The sequence below is a fragment of the Arvicanthis niloticus genome, chromosome 5 (genome assembly GCF_011762505.2).
Source record: "Arvicanthis niloticus isolate mArvNil1 chromosome 5, mArvNil1.pat.X, whole genome shotgun sequence".
NCBI lineage: Eukaryota > Metazoa > Chordata > Mammalia > Rodentia > Muridae > Arvicanthis > Arvicanthis niloticus.
The window spans coordinates 78989166-79011799 of NC_047662.1; the positions used below are offsets into that span (position 1 = coordinate 78989166).

A 22634-nucleotide genomic window follows, 5' to 3' on the forward strand; every position below is an offset into this window, starting at 1 on the left:
GAAAATTAGTATGAAGGCATAGAAACAGATAAAAGAGTTAAGGAATCAGTCCTGTCTAAGAGAGAATGCCCAGCTCCTGAGAGGTGCCTTAGTACACCGGATTACTGAGGTTGGTCATTTATATAATAAAGCAACTGCTAAATAGTAGTTACTGGTAGTTGGTCAGGGTAGGCTACAAAATTCCTAACACAGAGAATCCTGAGGATTATTTAGAATTTCTAGCTGTTCTTCATCTAAACAAACTGGATTCCTTGGGAAAGCTGTATACACCTGATGAACCAAGTCTGAGTTGGAACTTTGACAGGTTCTTCTTTTTGATAATTTTATTTTTCTAAATTTCTTCTACTCTGACATAATACATCCGACCTCAGTTTGCCTTTTCTCCATTTCTCCCCATTCCCCTACTCACCTTACTCTCTGCCAAGTCCACTCTTCTTCCTTTTCCTTTCAGAAAGAGCAGACCTTGAAGGATATTAACTGAAGCCCGCATAACAAGTTACAGTACGACTTGACACAAACCTTCATTTCAAGGCTGGATGAGGCAAATTAATAGGAGAAAAATGGTCTCAAGAGCAATGGAAAGAATCAGGGACAGCCCTACACCCACTGTTACGACTCCTACAAGAATACCAAGCTAAACAACTATAACATAAGCAGAGGACATAGCACAGACCATATAGGCTCTTTGGTTAATGCTTCAGGCTCTGTGATCTCCTATGAGCCCTGCTTATTTGATTATGTAGACCATTTTATCTCAGTGTCCTTGAATCCTAGTGTCCTTGACCTTTTTGACTCTTATAATCCTTCCTTGCTGTCTTCTTTGGAGTTCCCTGAGCTCTGCCTCCTCTTTGAGTGAGTCTTGTAACTGTTCCCATTAGTTGCTCAATGAAGCCTCTCTGATGACTTCTGATGATACTGATCTATGAGTATAGCAGAATATCATTAGGAATCATGTCATTGGCTTTTGATTGTTTGTTTGTTTGCCCAGTCATGTTGATTCTATCCTAGGTCTCTGGGCTATCCATCCTCCAGTTCATGGCTATTCAGGTAGTGTTTATCATTGTCTCCCTCTCATGACATGGGATCCATGTCTTCTGATACCCAGACCCCCTCCCATGTTGTGAATTAGCTCACATAGCCTCAAGCTGGCCATTTCCAGTGGCCATTTTGAAGTTTGCACAAACTTTTGCAATCTTTTTGGTAGTGGTTCAGCTCGCACCTTCTCTCTTCCCCTTGGGCTGAGACTTTCTGCTAGTCTCAGACAAGAGAACATTATAATCTTTCCCTCTGCTCCTCAGCAGTGCAGGCTCACCCCATCACTCACTCTAACAGACCCTGCTGAGTACCCACAGTATATCTGGAAGCCATTTTCTGTTTGGAAGTCAGTGGCGGTCAGCCAACATTTCAGTAATATTTGCTTTCTTAAGGCTTAAACAAATCAAATCCATTCAGTTTCCCAGACTCAATGTCTTTTGTCTGGCACTGTGTCCTCTCATCCAAGGCGAGCCAAGACTGAGCTCACTTGTGTTCCTCACACTGTGTGTGTGTGTACAATCTTGTTCTCTGTTTCAAACACAATGCACAAAGTTTTTTGTTTTTTTTTGTTTTTTGGTTTTTTTTTTTTGTCTTTCATCATCGAAATAGCCTGAGACAAAGCTAAGTTTGAAATAACTTTAAGCACAACATAGTAATAACAACATAACACCTAAGATGACATTTCTGGCCAGTCTGTAAGGGTCCTGGAAGGAGTGAGGATATTATAAGGAAAAACAATTACATCTGTCTCTTTCACTGTCAGATTTTGGGGATATTAAATCCCAAGAAATTAGAATTCTCTAGGAGTCTTGGCAGGAGAAGGACAAAGTCTTATTAACGTCCAAGAGGACCTTGTCTCTAATAAAAATATGTCACATGGTTTTGATGACTCTTTCAGACTTCCTTGCAGGAGATACCACAGCAATGATACATTAACGAACAGGACTGCTCATTTAAACCCAAGCCTTATTCATCCCCAAGAGATGGGCTTGGGAGGACAGTAGACCTCTTTGTTACTTTCGCCAATGTAGCCACAGTGAATATATCTTTCCCAGTTTTTTACTAATGCTTATCTTTTTTGCTGGTCTTTTCTGGACTGGTGGCTTGTTAGGACCTTCCAGGGGCCCAGACTCTGGTTTTAATAACTATAACAACATTATAGATATAAAACTCAATTCTAATTGATTTCCAGTGGTAGATGGAATAGCCCTAGACTTTAATCTTCTTAACGTTGGTTAGTTGTGTGTTCACTAAACCTTGCTCTGGTTTACCTTTTACAGATATACCTACTGAAATGGTAATATCTAGAAAGAACACAAGAGATTGTCTGAGTAATCTTAGGCATGCAACCTGAGGAAATTCTCTAGAATTCAGTTTTCCTACTGTGCTACCAGTGATGTGATGTAATGTGCCTCTTAGTCCTAAGGTGCCGGGCTTACACCCACTCCTGCTGCTCTCTGTTATTAGCCTTATTCCTTGAGAAGGACCTTTCAATATTTCAAAGTTGTATTTATTCTATAATGAGCATTTGGGACATCCTAGCAAGGAAGCAGGTATGTTATTTTGGGGTAAAAGATCTCTTTGAGGAGGCCTACCATTCATCTAACTCCCTACTGTGTGGCAGGCCCAGCAGGGAAGCAGTCATGTCCTCAGAATGCATTTAGGACTGACTCCATCATGAAGAGTGAGGGCTAGAAATAAACCAGGCCTCTCTCAGGGTTTCACAAAAAAATGGATTCTTTGGGTCAAAGGCCCCTTAATCTGCAAAACACAAGCTGTTTGCTTGACTTGATGCCTCAGCAGACTTCCTAGGCTTGAAGGGGCTTTGGGATGAAAAATGGATTATGTTTTGAAGATTAAGGGTCCTTTCATGCAAAAAAAATATGCATTTTTTCCTTACCTTTGCCTTACCCAATGAAACACCTTGTTCCTTTCTGGCTTAAAACTCTCAAGCTTCATTTCTTAAGCACAGATGGATTAGGCTGGGCTGAATATTCATAGCTATGGCTGGAGAGAACACCAGTGAATGCCCAGCTTTTTCTCCTTCAGAACTAGCCTACTTTACTCCTCCAAGTATGTCACTATGAGCAACAATTTGTTATTATTAAAATGAAAGAATTTAGTAGTATTTTAGAATATTTTAAGGTTCTGGTAAAATATTCTGATGAAATCAGGAGGGAATGTGCATTCTAAAGCAGAGATTATTTGGCTCTCCCATGTTTCATGAACTTAAGAGAACCCCAGCAACTGAGTAGTCCTAGCATTTGACTCGAGTATCAGTGAGGTTACTCCTGTTTCTCATTGATTTTTTTTAACTTGTTGTAGTTTTTTTTTTTTTTAATTGTTGCTTATTTGCTTATTCAGTTGTTTTTGCCTTAGCGATATTATGTAGATTAGGCTGTCTGTTAATTTTCTATCAATATTTTGAATTGCAAACCAATAAAATAAAACAAACCACAGTTGCAGAGGAAAGATTGGCATGTGGCTTACTCTTTCAAGCAAAAATAGGATTGTAGTAGCTTTCTTAGCCTAGGACAAGCATGCAGCAGGCTGGTCAATAAGCAGAGTATTACATAAAGCTGGTGTGATGACTTAAGACAGGTTCTGTCTTTTTCATGGCTGTAAAACTGCTGGACAATGTTCTTGATAATAGAGAGGTGTGAATACTTGGAGACATTACAGTAACCTAGAAGGCTGAAGCAACGTTTCAGCAGTTAAGTGCACTTGCTACTCTTCCAGAGGACACACACACACACACACACACACACACACACACACAAAGAAGAAGAAGAGAAATGAAAATAACTCCTAAAACAAATAATCTAGCACAAACTGTATCATGAGAGAGACAAACTGAAATAAAGCTCTGTACATGTCTTGGTACAGGTCTTATAATTAATTGTGTCCATGAGTTGTTTCTGTCACCATTATCAATATGATAGTGATTCTAATATGATGGTAAGTGTGCTGAAATACAGGGCCTGTGAATTCTAGGACACATCTGCTCAAAAGGAGGATAGTGTTTTCTCCTAAGTGTATGGCTCTGTCCCAGGTGTTTGTTTGTTATTTGTGCTTTGTTCATTTGCTCTACTGAATGTTAGGCGTAGGGCAGAATTCAGAGAGACCAAGTCACCAGAAAACCTGTTTCTATGCTAAGCAGTTTTTTTTTTTTAAATATTATTGACTGTGTAATGTTAGTTACCATCTTCAGCATCCTCTATGCTTGCTTGCCCTTCTGTGCACATCTATAGGGAGATCACTACTCTTTGTGAATTCCTCTATCCATAGTAATGTCTAATTTACTGGTTTGCACCTAGTAGGAGAGATTTTGTGATCAAATGATTTTGTTCACACTGGTCCTGTTATCTGAATGTTTATTCTCTCTTTTTCTCTCTCTCTTTCTCTCTCTCTCTTTCTTCATCTGTAAAATCCTAACTTAAACATCTAGAGGCCAAGTTAAATGTCAGCTCAGGAAGGGGACTTCTCTTTTAAGAGGCATTCTCTAATTCACTGTGTTAAGTTAACTTTTCCTTTCCTTTGCTCAAACAATGCATTATATATTGTTGTATCTAGTAGAACTCATTCTTTGATCTGCCATTTGAGTTTTCAAGTTTTATCTCAGTTAGATCCCTAAACCCATGGGCATTAAATCTTTCTATTTTAGTTGTCTCATACCTTTAGCATTCTATTTCACATGGCTTCATCAGAACATTCCTTTTCTCTTCCATATTTTAAGCTGTCTTATGAATTGACAAATATCTACTAAGTACTTTTCATGAGAAGAAATTTCCTTCATTGCCACTTGGATCCTACAACTGGTAGATATTGTGAAGGACTTTGGCCCCCATTCTTGAGCTAATTCTCTCCACTAGCCATTGTCTATTCCCTTGCCATTTATTCATGCTTAAATGTATGTCATGTCTTCAGTTCCCATGGTCAATGGAAAATTATTTACCACCTCTGTATCCTGAAGTATGATAGGAATTTCTGGTCTTTATTTTGGAAAACTATGAAGATGCTTTCTCCACATCTTTGCTGCTCCTTGAGTTCATGACATCTCAACCTACTTTATGGGGATCTTTTCTTTTCCATGTTGCTCAAACATGAGCAATGTTAATTGTTTGCTTCCATGACTTTTGAGTCACAGATGTTCACTGGATGCTATCATCCACGCCAAGAACTCTAACCACCACTAGCACAGTGATTGACTTTAACTCTGCCTCTAACTCTGGGTTCTTTTTTCATTTGACTGAAGAGATCCCATTTGGAAATGCTCAACTGAATGTTCCCCAGACACTTGTCATTGATTCTAAATCATTTACCTTTACTGTCCCTTGTCATGCATGTCACTGTCTTTGACTCTACTTACCAATCAAGGCCCAGAAGTCATCTTAGGTTTTTCCTCACCTCAACCACCCACCCCCCCAAATCTTGATATTTTTCTTCTTTCCTTTCATTTTTCTCAAATATAAGTCAGCTTGTTCATGCCACATATAACCTAGCATATTTCATTAGCTTTCTCTTCTTTACCTTACCCTTATCTTTAAATCTTTCTAGTACCCCTTACAGTTATACCCAGCAAAAATAAAACATTAACAGGACTCTTCTGTTTGAAAGCTGTCAGTGGTTCCCTATAATCACATGGGATATGATCTTTGCTTTTGACTTGTACATTTCATTCACTCAATAAATATTGATTAGCTTTTTCCACATGATTGGTTTTAGGTATCTTATATACACAGGAGATAAAAGAATGCCTTCAGCTTTAACTACAATTGAAGATATGAAGTTGTCAACTAGGTGCAGCAGTTGGCTCTTGCGTCACTGTCTGGAGATTTTTGTGTAAACTTTCTTCCACAAGAATCATTTCTTTCATTCTTTTTCATGTGCTTCTTTCCTAGGTAGGAAGCATTCTCAGACATGGGCCAGAGGGCTCTGTACACATACTTGCACTCTCTGCCTTTGCTTAGAATGGCCCATTCCATGTGTTTCTTTCCAAAATTTCCTGTCTCTGTTCTAGCTTGTGTCCCAGGCTATAAGAGCCTATTCAAATATTGTGGACTCAATAAATATTTCTTGCATTTCAACAAATAAGCATAGGCCTCTTTTAAAAGATCTCCTGCTGAGACTTGTGATAACCTGGGGAGAGAGTTCAAAAGGCAAGAATTTAGATCATCCCATTTCTAAATGTGGGTCAAATAAAATATTCATGAAAGAAATGTACTACATTCAACTTATGCTTATATTGTTAATTTCAAATGTAATGCTTGGGATCACAAGAATTTCACTGAGTTCTCATAAATCACAAACTTTTGTTTTTATCATGATGTCTGTGATCTTCTCTAGATTCGACATTTTCTGAGCTTTCAATCTGTCAGTTGCAGGTTGGTTTCTCTTCCCTGATATCTTTAGAGAGTGCATTTGTGAAAAGTTGTGATTGGCAAAGCGGGGAACTACTGCTAAGGATGGCCTCATTTTATAGATTATTATACTAAAGTCTTGTTCCAGAAAACAAATAATTTGCTTAGGATCCATTTAAATTCTAACAGTTTTGTAAAATGGGACATTTTTCAAACATGTGACATTGTAAAAGAAGGAAGGAAATAAACAAAAACTACATTGTAAAGGAGCCTGGGTTTTGTGGTCTGTGGAATAGATATGATGCTATTTAGCTCATTGGTAGGTTTGTTATGTGGATTTTATACTATGGGTAACTAGAAAGCATTTGACATGGTGTCTAGCAGTAGCAGGTGCTCAGTGGTCTTTTACTTGCTTTCATTGGCATATTTAAAATATATTACGCTGTCATAGTCTCTGATAAAACTGAGAAGTGGGAATGGATAGAGCAAGAAGATGTAACAACATGAGCAAAAATGGAACTATGCAGATTTTAATGTTTCATTCATACCACTGAGGTGAGAACTGAATGGCATGGAGACAGAACTATTGAATGCAAAACTAAGAGGGAAGAGAATCAACAAATGAATGGTTCAGTCCGTTCCATTAGGGATGCCATTGCTTAGCTGTATTTAGATGGGTACATCCCATTGGCACCCAGTGCATACACTAGAAAGATAAAGGTTCATGATTGAATATGATAGACATATTCCAAAATGATAGATGAACTTGGAGAAGTCATGTTTCTGAGGGAAAGTGCCATCAGATCTGTCCGAGCTTACTTAGATAATAAGAGGAGTCTTTTTTACTGACAAATGAATCAGATGAATATGAAAAATGAATGTTGATGGATTGTAGGAAGGGTAGTTGAAAATTAAAAGTCCCAAACCACTCAAAGGCATAGATTAGGAGATGATCTGTACCATTGAGGCAGAGAATATAAACAGAAGGTCATGTATGATAGAGTAGGAAGGTTTAGTTTAGAATATTTTAACTTTTGAGAAATCTGTGAGATTTCTAGAAAAGTTGATAATGTGCTTAGCAGCTACAATACAAAGTATACAAATTATAGTAAGTAATACCCATCACATTGGTTTCTAAGCCTTATTCATAATAAACACAACATTCATTGAAAAAAACAGCCTTGAGGCTCAGCCATTAAAAGCTAAGGCTCACAACTAAATAGGTGAGCATATCACTAAGTATATAAACTTTATACATATATTGCCCTCATTATCTCAATTGTCAGCTTGTTAGTGTTCTACAGCTACATAGGTGGCAGTCACATTGATTATGTGAATATAAGTCTGCACTTTATTTTGTTTGCCTGAATATCATGAGTGGTTCTGACTGTCTATTGGCAAAGGTGCTTGGATGGTCTTATTTTGAAGAACTGTGTGCATGTGGTTGGCCCTCTCTGGTCCTCTGTTGTTTTCTCCCTCTCATTGCTTCAAATTGCTTTAGTTATTGCCAATCCACTGTAGCTGTTGCGTTGGAGGAGGAAGCTTATTTTTAAGCCCCATGCCTATTGCTTTAGTGACCATCAGATAATATAACCATCTACTATGTATCACTCAGTAGAGATAAAGACCCAGGCATCGTAATGTCCCTTAAAAGCAAAAGGAACCCAGGCTCAACGTGCTGTTAGGATTATGTTCTGCATGCCTTTGCCCTTGATGGCTTGTGTTTATTTGATATTTGAGGTGAATCTTGGAAACAAGTTATAAACACATGTAACAGAATGTCTTGCCTTGCATATTCTGATTAGCAAATTGTAATTGGATTTAATTAGGCTTTTTTACTAAAGTGGGCTCTGAGTTGTGTTTTATGTGAAACCTTTACTTTGCTTAAATAGGATACATGGAGTATGACAGGAAAACAAAAACAAATTTGTGATGATTGACTCCCACTATTTATATCTGTTTTGAGATAAGATATCTCCTGATAGTTTGATAAAAGTTCAGACAGAATTGTACACTTTAAGGTTACAGTAAAATCAGTTCTTGGACTGGTTAGATGGATCAGAGAGTAAGGGTACATGCTTCCATGCCTGCTAACCAGAGTCTGTTCTTTAGATCCCCATATGGATGGAGAGAACTGACTCCAGCCTGTGGTTCTCTGATATCTACTTGCATATAGTGTCATGTATGGGTCATTAAACACATTCAAAGAAAGATTGAAATTCCAGGATAAGGGATGGTGTGTTTTAGAAAGAATTATCTTAATATGGGGAATTTAAAAGAAAGGGAGAATCCTCAGAGCCCTTAAACAACAGAATAGATCCTAGGGAGCAGGACATCACCCAGCTTTCAATCTTGGGTTCTTTATAAAGGACTTTTGGCAGAAATTGGTGGTGAGGAATGGTGGGCAGGAGGGCAAGCTGCTAAGTGCAGGCGTCTGAACCAGGTATATTTTATTTTTAAATTTAATGCTGGTTGATGTGGCAGGAGGGAGCATCTCAGGGGGCCCATGCTGAGGTGTCCCGCTGAGAAATCAGCCTTAGGATGGGTTTCATATAAAATGGAGTTTATTTGAGACCTGGAGAAGAGGATGCAAGCAAGGAAATGAGCAGGCAGAGAAGGACAGAAAGAGAGAAGAGAGAAGACCAGGAAGGGGAACATGTAGGGGAAAAGTGAGAGGGAGAGAGAGAATAGATGGAAAGAAGTCTGTAGATAGTGGGGAGGAGTGGTCTTATATCCCTGGCTAGGTAACTGTTGGGCAGAGCCTAGAGGATTGCTAACATTGTATACAGGTGCCTCCTCTCAGTCCTAGCCATATACAGGGGTACAGCCTTTGAGTACTCATTATAGTACAGAAGCCTTTAGGTGTGCACATTAGGTTCTAAGACAGAAGTCTGAAACCAGGACAATCTTGGAACCCTGCTTAGGTTCCTGGCCCTCCTTGGCTGGTTTCTGTCTCATTATAATAAAGAATTATACCACAGATAAATTATTATATTCCAAGTAGAAATTTCACTGTCCAGAATCTTCTCTTCCTTGAAGTATCACAGTGCAGTCTCTTCCTCATTAAACTTGCTATCTAACCCCTTGATTTCCTTGGGGCATGGAGTTTGGTCAAGAATGGAGAAATAAGAAAGAGGGGAAACTAGTCTCATGGCTAGCTCTTTTTGATAGCATGGCTTTGGTATTCTATGTCCTTGGCACATGTCGATGCTATGGTGCAGGCTAGCTTGGTACTTGAAATTCTTCTCCCTTCTCCTTAAGTCCTGCAATTGCAGAGATATGTCACCGTGTCCTGGAGTGTGAACCTATCCTTAGCAATGTATTGAAGTATGTGTGTTTCTTTGCTACTATTGGTTTCTCTGCCTACCAATTCTTTTGATGTGGGAAAATCTATTTCTTCTCAGCTCCATTGTTGTACCTTATTCTTCAGACTCTGGGTAAATGGCATGGCTCTTCTAGTTTCCTTTTGCTGAGATCCATTCCTCCTCTGAGGTGGTATGCTAAGTAACCTCACCTGACTTTTTCTCTTATGTGGCCCATCTCTCACCCATGGAAGGAAGGAGGAGACTGCACATTCCTTTTACCATGCCTTAGGCAGTGATTTCCTTGCTCTCCTGCTAGGTTTCAGCCTGCTTCTTTCAACACCTCTCTTTAGCATTCTTTTTTTAGAATTCTCTGGCATGAGTTAGGCAGCACTCTACCATGTTTCCCTAAGCTGTAGGGCACATTTAGCATGCTGTTTGAGTGTTCTTGTCGAAGCAGGAGGTGGAGGAGTTCTATCCCCTCTTCAACCCCTGAGGAATTTAGGGAGTGGGTGGGAAGGCTCTGCACTGTCAGTTTCCACTCAAATCTAACTCCTAGTCTTAAAGATGTTTTATGTGGGTGAGAGGTTAAGAATTTCTCTAAGTGTATTTTTGGATGCTTGTTTGGAAAGTACGATGTAGTGGTCACAGACCTCTATGGTTGTATGATTCAGCTGATACCAAAGCTGGGATAGCTACATTTAAAGCATACTATTTAATTCCTATCTTTACCCTGAAAGTTTCAGGGAACCAAGACTCCAGGGAGTTAATTAACATAGTCAAGTGTTCAGCTTTGCAGGTCTGCATGTCAGTGAGATAATTTGGCTGAAGACCTACGTTTGGAAATAAAAGGCTTGATGAGACCACCAGAATGGTTCATGTGGAGCCAGAAGGGGCTGAGTACAGCCTACACTTGTAATTATTAGTCCAGATCATCAGGGAATTATGAGGCAGCAGTTAAGACCTTCTTTTTTGCTTTCTGGTCCAGAATGTGAGTATTGGGCAAGCAATTTATGTACAGATTCTAGAGGATGAAGTTGGTAGTGGCTGCTGAAGCATGTTGTTATACTTTTCTGTGTGCGGCTTTGATGTAAATAATTTGGGATTCAAAAATCAGAAAACAGGATGTGTAGGTGCTAAACTTGATTCATTTCATGATACCACCCAATGCAACTGTGGGAATCAAATCATGTTTATGCTTCAGTGTCAGCTCTCTGGATCAACTAGTGTATCACACTGCAGTGGATGCATGTGACTCCTTGAAGGTCATGAGGATCAATGGCAGCACTTGGCCTACAACTAGTCCAGAAGTGTTGGGCTGTAAACCCCAGTGGTAGGAATTCCTGTTGTAAATGTTACAGAAGATAAACTATTCTCAAATTCATTGTGGAAGATGCTGAGGGCTATCTCAAAGGCCCTTGGCTCAGCAGCTGTGGTCCTGGAACATAAGGCTTTCTACTTGGAGAGTATCATTTGTTGATTTTAAAAGAAGGATGCTTGTGGAAAGTGGCTTGACTCTACTATGAGGTAGTGGAGACAGGATGTGCTACCTTCTGATGCAAGGACACCGAGCACAAGGGCTCATTGTAGTCCCACACTGTGCAAGAAGGACAGAGTGCAGGGCACATGTATAATTTTAAAGATTTTAGCCAAAATAAAATTAAGTTAGTGCAAAAAAAAAAAAATGAGTGGAATTCATTCTCATACTTTCCCTTGAGTCTACTACCTGCAACATAATATTTTGGCTTGTCACCATTACCAGTCTCCAGTGAGGCATAATATTTTACACTGCCTCAATTTTACAAGTCCTTAAACTTCTGTACATGTCTATCTCACGTATGCAGCACATCTTCAGTGAGACTAGTGTATGTACTGCTGGACAGCCACACGTGACCTGCTCTAGCCCAGTCTTTCTTTCTGGTGGTGATATTTGCCAGTTTGTCAGTATTGGTTCAATTATATACACATTCCTATCTTCTATTTCCCCTTTGCTCCATAAATAAAATTGTGTGTTCCTAATCCCTCCTTCCACACACTTGTGACAAAAGATCAAATAGCAAATACTAAAGTTCCTGTCATGTAGTTAGTGCTCACTTAATGCCTATTGCAGTTCTCAAAATGACTTACGTAGCAAATAAACTACACTAAGATGCAAGCTGGCCTCTGTCAGACCAAACCAGAAGCTCATTTCTCTCTTTCTTTTTCTTTCTTTTTCTTTCTTTTCTTTGTCTGTCTGTCTGTCTGTCTGTCTGTCTTTCTTTCTTTCTTTCTTTTTCTTTTTTTCTTTCTTTCTTTCTTTCTTTTTTTTGCTCTTTCTTCCACTGCCATTTTCTTCACAATTCCTTTATCAGAGATGATTTTCCTGGGCATCCTGTGTACAGAAAGCATCTTCCTTTACAATCCTTTCTAACTGACTTGATTGTTTCTATATTCCATTGCTTTAGTCTAGTACTAAATATTGAGCCTATGGCTGCCTCCATGCTAAATAAGACCCTGCCACTGAGCTGTAGCTTTAGCCCTCTCTGTACTTTTTAAGACAAGGTATTAGCAAACTTCAGTCCTTCTCTTGAGTGACTCTCTACCACCCAGGGTAGCCTGAAATTGAGATCCTCCTGTCACAGGCCCTTTCATAGCCGGGAGTCTAGGCCTATGCTATCATTCTTGGCTTTGATCCCTTTGTTTCCCTCACTACCACCACCCAGTTATGACTCATTTATTTATTTCCCTCTTCAGCTTATTATAAAATCATATCCTCTAGAATAATTTGTTATAAACACTTTTTCTGGCCTCATTTCTTCCACTAAACTTTTTCACTTGTGGTAGTGTTTGTGAAATATATGTTATATTAGAAACACCTATGTATGTGTGTGCTCTGTTGGAGTCTGAATCTACCAAACACACAAGTTAATTTCACCGGGAGTTGGAGGTAATGAATACAGTAGAAATTGTACAGGTTTTATATTGAAAGATACAAAGGACAGACACTTGAGCCTAACACTTAGAAGTTGTGAGCTTGGATAATTTATTAATATTTGTCACCTAAGTGGTGGAATGGGCCTACCTTCTGGAAGTTACTTGTATTAATATCTAACCTAGGCTGGATTCTAACAGGGAAATTGAAAGCCAAGTACATAGCATGGATAATAAATCTCAGTCATCTAACCTTATGTTATCTGGAACTTTCCATAAGTTTCTTTGAAACTTTCATATTTACTTTTAGTGTATTGTCAATATGTATGAATGTATGCATGTATGTACATGTGCATATATTTATTTGTGTGTGTATGTGTGTTTGTGTGTGTTTGTGGCATATAAATATGTGTGCAAAAGTATGAGTGGACACATCTTCTAGTGCATGTGGAGCTGGGTGTCTTTCTCTATCTCCATACTGGACTTTCTGATAGGGTCTCTCAATGAGGTTGGAAGTTTACCGGTTACCTAGGCTGGATAACTCAGGCTCTCAGTATCTTCCTGTTTCTCCCTCCCAAAGCTGAACTGAGCTTATAGGCACATAGGACTACACCAGGTTTTGCTTGCTTTATTTTCTTATTTTTTTTTTTTTTTATTATAAAACTGCTGGAAACCTGAATTCAGATTCTGATACTTGCATATGGCCAGGAATGTGACTCATTGGTAGATGCTTGTGCAGCCTCAACTCTTTTTTGTTGTTGTTGTTGTTGTTGTTTTGTTTTGTTTTGTTTTAGTACAGGGGATTCAACCCAAGGTTTTCTGCATACTAGTTAAGCCCTTAACCACTGACCTGTCTTCCCAGCTCTATTGTCATTTTCTGAATCAACATTCTGACCTCCAAACTTTCTGTAATGTAGATTATCATAACTATTCAAAACCAGGAAGTTCAAATAGAGGCATGTAGATGCACTACCCCACCAAGACAGTGACAGAAGGTAGAACAACTTACCACAATCCAAAAGAATAAGAATCACAGTATATTGCTGGTGTCATGGTAAAAGTAATTGAATAAAAACTTCATTTTGAAACCATTGGTATCTCTAGCATCACTGTCACTGTAAGGGGCTATTCAGAACATGCTGAGTTGTTTAGTAGCAACTCTGGCCTCTATCCATCAGATATCAAAAGCATGCCTTTAGTTGTGACAATCAAAGATGTCTCTAGGGGGATAATGACAGCCACTTGTGAAGCAATGGGTTATACCTATCAAATTTTAGTTAGTCCTAGGATTACAGGCAGAAACCTTACCCCCGACACACATACACAGAGAGACAAACACAGCATGCCAGTGTTAGATATATAACCTTTTGCAAGCTGCAATATTCTGTATCCTGTTTCCTCACAGTAACAGCTAAGCATTTTCTCACAGGCTCCCATTCGCACCCACTCACAGCAGAAGCTCTGCAGAAGTCGGCACGGGTAGCACAGTGTGATTCCAGCATGCTGCAGTTCACTCCATGGATCTCGGAACAATTGCTCCCACCCCCTGCTTGCCACTCGGGTGGGCTCTGGCAGACAGTCCTGGCAGCTGTAGCTGATACAGTTCTGTACTCAACATGCAGAGCTTTGTTTTCAGCTCTGAACAAAACTTCAGGCTGCGGCATTTTCCAGCTCCCACTCAGTGCATATGCCTCCTTTCTTTGCCCTGACAGCTGGGGCTTGCAATGACAGGCAGATTTTTGTGGCACCTCATGATAAAATGGTGCAATTGAGCAATCGAGGGAAACACTCAATTGTGCAGAAACCTACATCCCTCGCTCTTTGATTTCTTCTTTCCTAGTGTTACTGGCCTCCCATATTCACCTGGGAGAATAGCCAAATAAGGTATAGTTAATCATGTGTGTAGGTTTTACACTTCACAAAGTGTCTGTGAGCTCCTCATATCCATAAAAATCTGAGGTCTGGAGAGGGGCGGGGACTGTTGAAAATCACATGCTAGCACAGATAAGAAACTGCTTTCTAAAGCTTCTTGCCAGCTAAAGGCTCACAGCCCAGTAAACAAGGCAGACATAAAACAAAGAAGTATAATGCAAGTCAATTGGATCTGACATAGAGCTTTAGAAAGTGAGCAAATAGAGTTGGGCAGACAGAACAGAGCAATAGCTTTTTAAAGTAATAGAGAAAGATAATAAAGATAAATGATGTGACCTCAGGTGACTTCCAAGGTTAATTGGGGCTTCTTTCAAAAATAGAAAAAATTTTTTTTTTTTTTTTTTTTTTTTTTTTTTTTTTTTAAATATATATCCTGGATGAGTACTAATTTGACAACATCAAGTATTTGGTTTTGTTAAGTACTTTACCACTTAGCTGCAGCTCAAGACCTGACAACATTAGTATCACCATGATCATGATAATTCTCCTTATCATTTATGCCATGCAGAGAGGATTTTTTCTCTGCTGGGGGTTGGAGGGAATATTGTGTCCTAATTGTGTGATTCAGTTATCATGTTAATGTTGGTGCTTATATTTTCATTAATGGTATTTTATAGATGAGGAAAAGCCGTCAAACTAAGTAACTTGCCTGAAACAATTATGGATGATGCAACTTACATATGTATCACATTTACAGTGTGGAATATAGCAAGCTTATTAAGGAAAAAAAGGTGGGGCAAACTGTGGTTTGTTAGGCTAGAATATTGACTATCAGTGAAATGATAAAGTTAAACTTTTAAGTTTTTTGAAAACTGGGTGATTCCTATGATTTTCTTCTACTTCCTTCAGAAAAACTTCTGCCCACTTAAGGTCTTTCTTGAACTCAAAATTTTGTCCAACATAGTGCTACTGTGCTGCCATACTGACTAACTAAAGGGTTGTCAGAACCTGCCTACCTCCCATGCCCTTGACCTTCAGTTTTAGGATATCCTGACGCATAGAAGTACCGGCCAATGAATATTCTGTCTGAAAGCTTCCTTGAGGGTCCAGAAATATTATATTAAACTTTATAGAATTTTGACTCTATGCTGTTGTAAGCATTTTTAATCCTTAAGGAATTTAACCTGAATGGGCAAATGCTAGAATATCCAAAGACTTTGTGCACCTAACTGATCAGACCAAAACAGAACAAGTATTCAGTGAGTTTCTGCCTATGGCATCAAAGAAGATAAAGATACTCTTGTTCAACAAGTATCAGTAATAAGAGGGAGGTTTCTGGTTACGCCATACCATGGGACAAACACTGAGTTCTGTCCCACAACACTACCTAGATGTTTTAGATTCTGTTTCTGCATTAATTTATTTCATTCACTTCTAAAACACATGTACCTGGACATCAGTAATGTACCAATTATTGAAGTAGAGTTCCTTAGGCATGTTCTTAGTATACATGTGAGGATCCTATACTCCATAGATATGTGTATGCCTTGGCATTGTACATAAACAGAAAACCAATGCAAGACCATGTGCCCCAATCAACATAATTCTTTGCTTTTGACAAAGCAGTAATGATTTTATAAAAATTAAAGCACTCTTCTGATGAAAACATGTTAACCTTGTTTTTTTTTTTTTTTTCTTTTTGCTGTCTTTCTCTCCCCCCACCTTTTCCTCTTTCCTTTCTCCTTGATTCTGTTTTCTACAGGACTCCACAGAATGGAGCAAGAATGAGAGGAAAAAGGCCGGCAGAAAAGCATGAACTGGAGGTTTGTTGAGCTCCTCTACTTCCTGTTTGTATGGGGCCGTATCTCAGTGCAGCCCTCCCACCAGGAGCCAGCTGGGACAGACCAACATGTCTCCAAGGAATTTGATTGGCTTATTTCAGACAGGGGGCCTTTCCACCACTCCAGGAGCTACCTATCCTTTGTGGAAAGACACCGACAAGGATTTACAACCAGATATAAAATATACAGGTACGATTTAGTCTAAGAGACCCTGTGCCTTCATTCCTGTTGTGCTTTGGGGAGGGAGACTGACCTGGTTATATTTTGAAGCTTCTAGATCAAAAAAACTGCGATTTTGTTATATATCTAATTTATTCAACATTTCATAAAATATTAATATAGCAAGTTCAAATAACCAGTGAGTATTGAGTATGTAGTATATTAGAAAGAGAAAATGTGTTTTAGTGTTTAAGTTTAAATCTTTTTTTTTCATCTGGTGGAGATTTTGGTTGTTTTTTTCTGCTTCACTCAGTTACTTAGGTAACTGAGTCTAAACTAGGTTTAAAATGGTTTTAAAAGAAAGAATTTCAAAGTGTAAAACTTGTATTTACACTCTAGTTTACCTGTATTCATGGTCATGGTAATCATCATTTTTGCAAGTACTATTAATCAATCTAGTTTTCTACCCCAATATATTTATGAATTTGGGAGGATGTAGAGACATTCAGTGAAGAACTTTTTCTTAAGCAAGTTTTAACTGGTTACTTACTTACTGTAATTAACCAACCAAAAGAGATCAACTTCTGTAAAGGAGGAATCTTCTGTGGTTTCAGTAAAGGAGTCCACCTTATACATGCATAGTAGACATATTAATAAGAGAAAATTACTTGAATTATGTGCATATACCTGATAGTCATGCAAAATAGAAAATTTGGGGAAGGGACAGATAACTTGTTTGTGCAACATCCAGAGTTACAGATAACAGTCAGAAGAAAAAATGAGTGGGAAATTGTGTGGTGCAGACAAATTATACCAGATGACAGAAATTGTTTCTCAGAGTGACCAACTAGAACAATAGACAATCAATTGTGACAGAATCTCTCTGGGCTAGTGTGTCTTGTCCTGTAAGCTAGTCTTATATGGTGATGAGATTTCTTGAGAAGAAGATTCATACCAGTTGGTCTACATTGGGGAGAATATATCTGTAGACATGTAAGATAACTTCAGGGAAAATTCTACTTGGTGATATACGTGGAGAAAGATTCAGGACATAGATTTTAATTCACTTTAATTCAAAACACTCGAGATTAAATGTGCCAGACTTTGAATTATTGTTTTCTGTCCTCAACCACTGGAAGTACTTTCTTCATGTATGTTTCTAAATTTCTGTGTTTTATTTAACTATAATATCCTTAGCATATCTCCAAAATGCTAGATTTATGCCTCATTAATCATAAGCTTCTTTTTCTTTATTAATTAGAATATATAACTAACTGGAATTATATAACCAACTGTAATATCTTTTAGTGTTATCTAGTCACATGTGTTTGTGCCCCTACATACACACACAAGTAACATCCATTAATGTCATTGAGGTTCATGTTTACATTTGTTATATGATTGATATCATAAACATATGATGAGTGACATATTTAAGTTAAAGACATACAGAAACCACTCTGCAACTTTTGTCTTAATGCCTAGAAAGAAAGGGCAAATTCTAACATTTCTGAGACAATTAGAAGTAGAAAGCAAGAAGTCATGGTAGAAGGAGAACATTATTCTGAATTTAGACCTTAGGCCTTGCAAGTAGTGGATATGGAAAGTAGCCAAACCATTTATTGGTCTTGTATACTAGAGATGAGTGATTTGTGAATTTTCAACCAGCAGAATATGTTTATTATGGGAAAATTGTCCTACTAATGTCTTGAGGTCTTATAACAGTTCTGCCTATTCAAGAGTTCATGGGTGAGCTGTCTGCGGTTCCTGGAGAATATAGAACTGTCACTGACCTGGTGACAAAAGGTGCCTCTGCGCATTACTAAAGTATAACAAAGAAAAAATGAAAATCAAGTGGATAAAATAAGGAGAGTACAAATATGAAAAACATGTTGACATTTCTACTCTTAAAAGAAAATACCAGAATTCTAATGCAATGATTGATTCAAAATGCTTCCTCTTGGGAGAACTATTCTTAAATCACCTGAGAACAGTAGTTAACTGCTTCATTTCAAAATTGGATCCTTAAAACGATTGCTAACAAAATACAGCTATTGCTGTTTGTTATTATGCCTAAGCCAAGGATTATGGTTATGTGTTGGCTGCTGGAGAAGATGTGCCAATCTTTGAAATGCTTGATTGATTCAGGATAATTTGAAGATTTGAAGTGTTGAAGATGAGCCATGGAATAAGGCTTTTAGACTCAGATACCTAACTTTATCTGGTTTTTTATCAAATAAAAACATCTTTGTTTTGTGTATAATTTTGTCTTTCATTTGAGAATCCCAAGGACATTTAAAGTTGGAGTTTTTTAGCAATTTCTTTTTTTTCCATTTAAAAGATCGATTTATGAGTCAATTGCACAAAGTTTTATAGCCAAGAAAAGTTGGAAAATGGGCTTGAAACCAACCGTGATTATTAGTCCATAGCCACACTAATAAATGTGGTAGAGTTAAGGGCAGCTGGGTCCCATTTCCAATTATTTGTGTCTTATACAATGTTAGGGGATCCTGTCTTTAGCTCCCTATTTCATTTTTCTTATTTATCAAATGTTAAGGTTGGTTTAGATTAGTGATCTTCAATCTATGCTTATAGGAATTGCTGATGACTGATTTAAGTAGCCATGGAAACTATTGTAGTATGAAGAGAAGGCCAAAAAGTCTGACCAGGCAGGAAATCCTGCCTTGTCCTTCCATAAAGAGTAAGCTTTCATCTGTATTAATATTTGGTTTTCATATGGGATCTATGTTGGAATACTATCTACTTTTGAAACAAATATTTAAGTAATTCAGTGAGCTAATTTCTAAAATGTTTAAAAGTTGTTTTCAATTTATTCTTCTCTTCTATATTATATCATAATGGCAGTTTCTACTCCCTCTACTCCTCCCACTACCCCCTCCCTTTGAGATCCACTCCACCTTCATTTCCTTTCGGAAAAGAGTAGGCCTCCCAGGGATATCAACCGAACACACAAAAGAAATAACAATAATACTAGGCACAAACCCTAATATCAAGGCTGAATGAAGCAACCCAGTAGGAAGAAATGGACTTCTTTAAGAAATGGGGAGGGGAGTTCGTCTAAGATTCTAAAATTAAATGTGAAATTTAACTAAGGTTACATGGTTGATTAAATGAAGGACTTCCACCCAGAAGCCAAGCCCTTCGTCATCTAGTTATTCTGCCTTTCCTTTATTTAATCCTAAAATAGCTATTAAACAACTGATATACACATGCCAGTGTTTAGGGCAGATGATACAATAACGAGCAAAATAAACACTGTCATTTTTTCAGAGGAGAGAGTGACATTAATTAACCATGTGTGTCCAGACACTTCCATTAAGTGCTACAAAGAAGAAAAATCTGGTATTTTTATACCTTGAAGGTCATTCTATGTTCATTGATTTCACTCTTGGTGCAATCTATGCAGGAAAATATATGCAAATGGATACACAGAGAAATATGCTCATCCAGTTGTAGATTAGAGGAAGCCCCAACTTGTTCATGCTCACTGGGCCAGTTGTCAGTTGATCCTTATCTTTTCTACATGCCATTTTGCTGAAACACAAAAACATTTTTCAATGTGACTCTCCTGATTGTTGTATATTAACATGGATGGTGAAAATTGATACTGCTTCCAGAAAACTGAGTCATTCTAAAAGACTTCTATATTATACAATGCCAGAAAACTTTACTGAAATAAGACCTTAAGTCGCAGTCACTTTCCTCTTCCTCAGAGTCCAGGCCACTATTAAGGATGACTTAGAAGCTAAAAAAAGGAAAAAGCTCATCTATTTAGGTTAAAACTCTTTTTTTTCTTATCTTTGCTCATATTCTGTCTGCAAATCATAACATCATTGTGAGATACCACTCCCAGTGGTAGTGTGAGCAAATTCCTGAAGACGCTCCCTTCTGTGTGGTTGCACAAGCAGGGCCATCACACGTGTGCATGCAGTGGTTTGAAATGTGGCATACTCTGTCACTGCAGACAGTATGCATGATGAGATTGGGGATCTGAGCTAAGAGGTTCAGGAAGCTGAGAGGTTCTTGTCTCTCAAATTTGCTAAAGCACAGTTATAGAAACTTTAGCTAAGTAAAAAACAAAACAAAACAAAAAAACAAAACAAAAAAAGCCGTGATATTGTTCAGCTCCCTTGCTCTATTCATGAAGTAATAGAATGTTAAGGCACTTTCTCCATATGACCAACAGTTAAGTTAGCTGACATAGTCTCCAAGGCCTTTCCCATCTCAGAAATTGCATATCTTGTGAAATTTTGTCTTTTTAATATTATAGCAAGGTCCTGTGCAGGAAGAGGGTGGGTTTAGGGCTTGGGGACTCAAGATGTAGTGTATTTGAAGCCTCTGTCAAATATTTTGGTATTAGTCGCTCCAAACTTGAAGGTGACCAGAAGCAGATGGTAAAGAGAAATGTACATATCTGACACCAACTATTTCATTGAGGTTTTGAATAACCATAAGTGATAGAGAAGGAGAAAGGGAGTGAGCAAGAGCTCATTACAGCAAGGGTAGGAATACCCCCTCGTGAACTTTAATTTCTCCTTTGAAGAAGCAGACAGTTGTCTCTGCTCTGTCACTTTCTTCAAATCCAGAAAAAAATTGAAACTACTTGGTAAAATTTAAATTGAAGCTACAAATTATGATAAAATAGTTAAACTGTTAAGTGCCGAAATGTGGTCATTATTAACTACTCACTGCTATCTTGTGAGAGAAATTCTGTCACTGTGCCATGTTTTGATTGAGATAATTGAGCCTATCACACAGCTTGGGAGTGTCCAAGCTATGATCAAAAAAACAAATTTTGACAGTCTACAACATGAGTCCTAAACGTAGTCTGCTGTCTGTCCCTGTTTCTCAGTTGTCGCCTTCTTTCCTGACGTTGAAGGACCTTCTTTGACTATGGGCAATCTATAGTTTCTGAGGTTCAAATTTCTCATCTATAAAACTGTGATGTATTAAATATCTGATACAGTGGTGGTGGAAGAAAAAAAGAAAAAAAACACAAGTTGAGTATAGGAATATTATGGAAATGATAGAGAAAAATGGAGACTTTTCCTCTGTTCCAGAATTGCTAGGGTAGTATAGTATTTTTTTAATGCTTTTTGTTGTTATTGTTTTGGTTTGGTTTTTGGAGGGTTGGTGTCCTTTGTTTGTTTGTTTGTTTTTTGTGTTGTATTTTCAGTTACCTGTTTATACACTTAGAGATCATTGGTAATTGCTATAAATTCAACCAAGTGAATTTTTTCTTTTTTTCCTTTTTATGGGTGTGACAGAAACGTCAGTTTTTATTTATTTATTTATTTTCTTATTGGATATTTTATTTACATTTCAGATGTTATCCCCTTACTTCATTTCTGCCCCCTGCCCAGGAACCCCCTATCCTATCCCCCATCCTCCTGCCTCTATGAGTATGTGCTCCCCTATACCCCCACTCTCAACTCCCTACCCTCGAATTCCCCCACACTCAGCATCCAGCCTTTATGAGACCAAGGATCTCCTCTCCCACCTATGCCCAACAAGGCCATTCTCCCCTACATATACAGCTGGAGCCATGGGTCCCTCCCTATGTACTGCCAGGCTGGTGGTTTAGACCCTGGGAGCTCTGCTTGGTTAGTACTTTTGCTTTCCTCATGGAGCCACAAACCCTTTCAGCTCCTCTCTAACTCCTCCATTGGGAACGCCTTGATCAATTCAGTGGTTAGCTGTGAGCATCTGTCTCTGAATATGTCAGACTCTGGCATACCTCTAAGGAGACAGCTATATCAGGCTCCTGTCAGCCTGCACTTCCTGACATCCACATCAGTGTCTACCTTTGGTGACTACACATGGGATGGATACCCAGGTGGAATGGTCTCCAGACGGCCCCTCCTTCAGTTTCTGTCCCACACTTTGTCTCCATATTTGCTCCCTTGAGTATTTTGTTACTTCTTCTAAGAAGGACCAAAGCACCCACTCTAGGTCTTCCTTCTTCATGAGCTTCATGTGGTCTGTAAGTTGAATCTTGGGGATTGTGAGCCTCTGGGCTAATATCTACTTATCAATGAGTACATACCATGTATATTCTTTTGTGATTGGGTTACCTCACTCAGGGTGATATTTTTTAGTTTCGTCCATTTACCTAATAATTTCTCAAATTTATT

General features: G+C 38.4%; 1 protein-coding gene across 1 annotated transcript in view; it reads left to right on the plus strand.

The window, feature by feature from the left end:
* The window catches only part of Brinp1 (BMP/retinoic acid inducible neural specific 1), a 183256-nt gene that overhangs the window by 32527 nt on the left and 128095 nt on the right, over positions 1 to 22634 (plus strand). Inside the window, exon 2 of the mRNA XM_034504056.2 lies at positions 16242 to 16509. Within this exon, the coding sequence (XP_034359947.1) occupies positions 16292 to 16509 (218 nt within the window). The 5' untranslated portion in view covers positions 16242 to 16291. The remainder of the gene's footprint in view (positions 1 to 16241; positions 16510 to 22634) is intronic.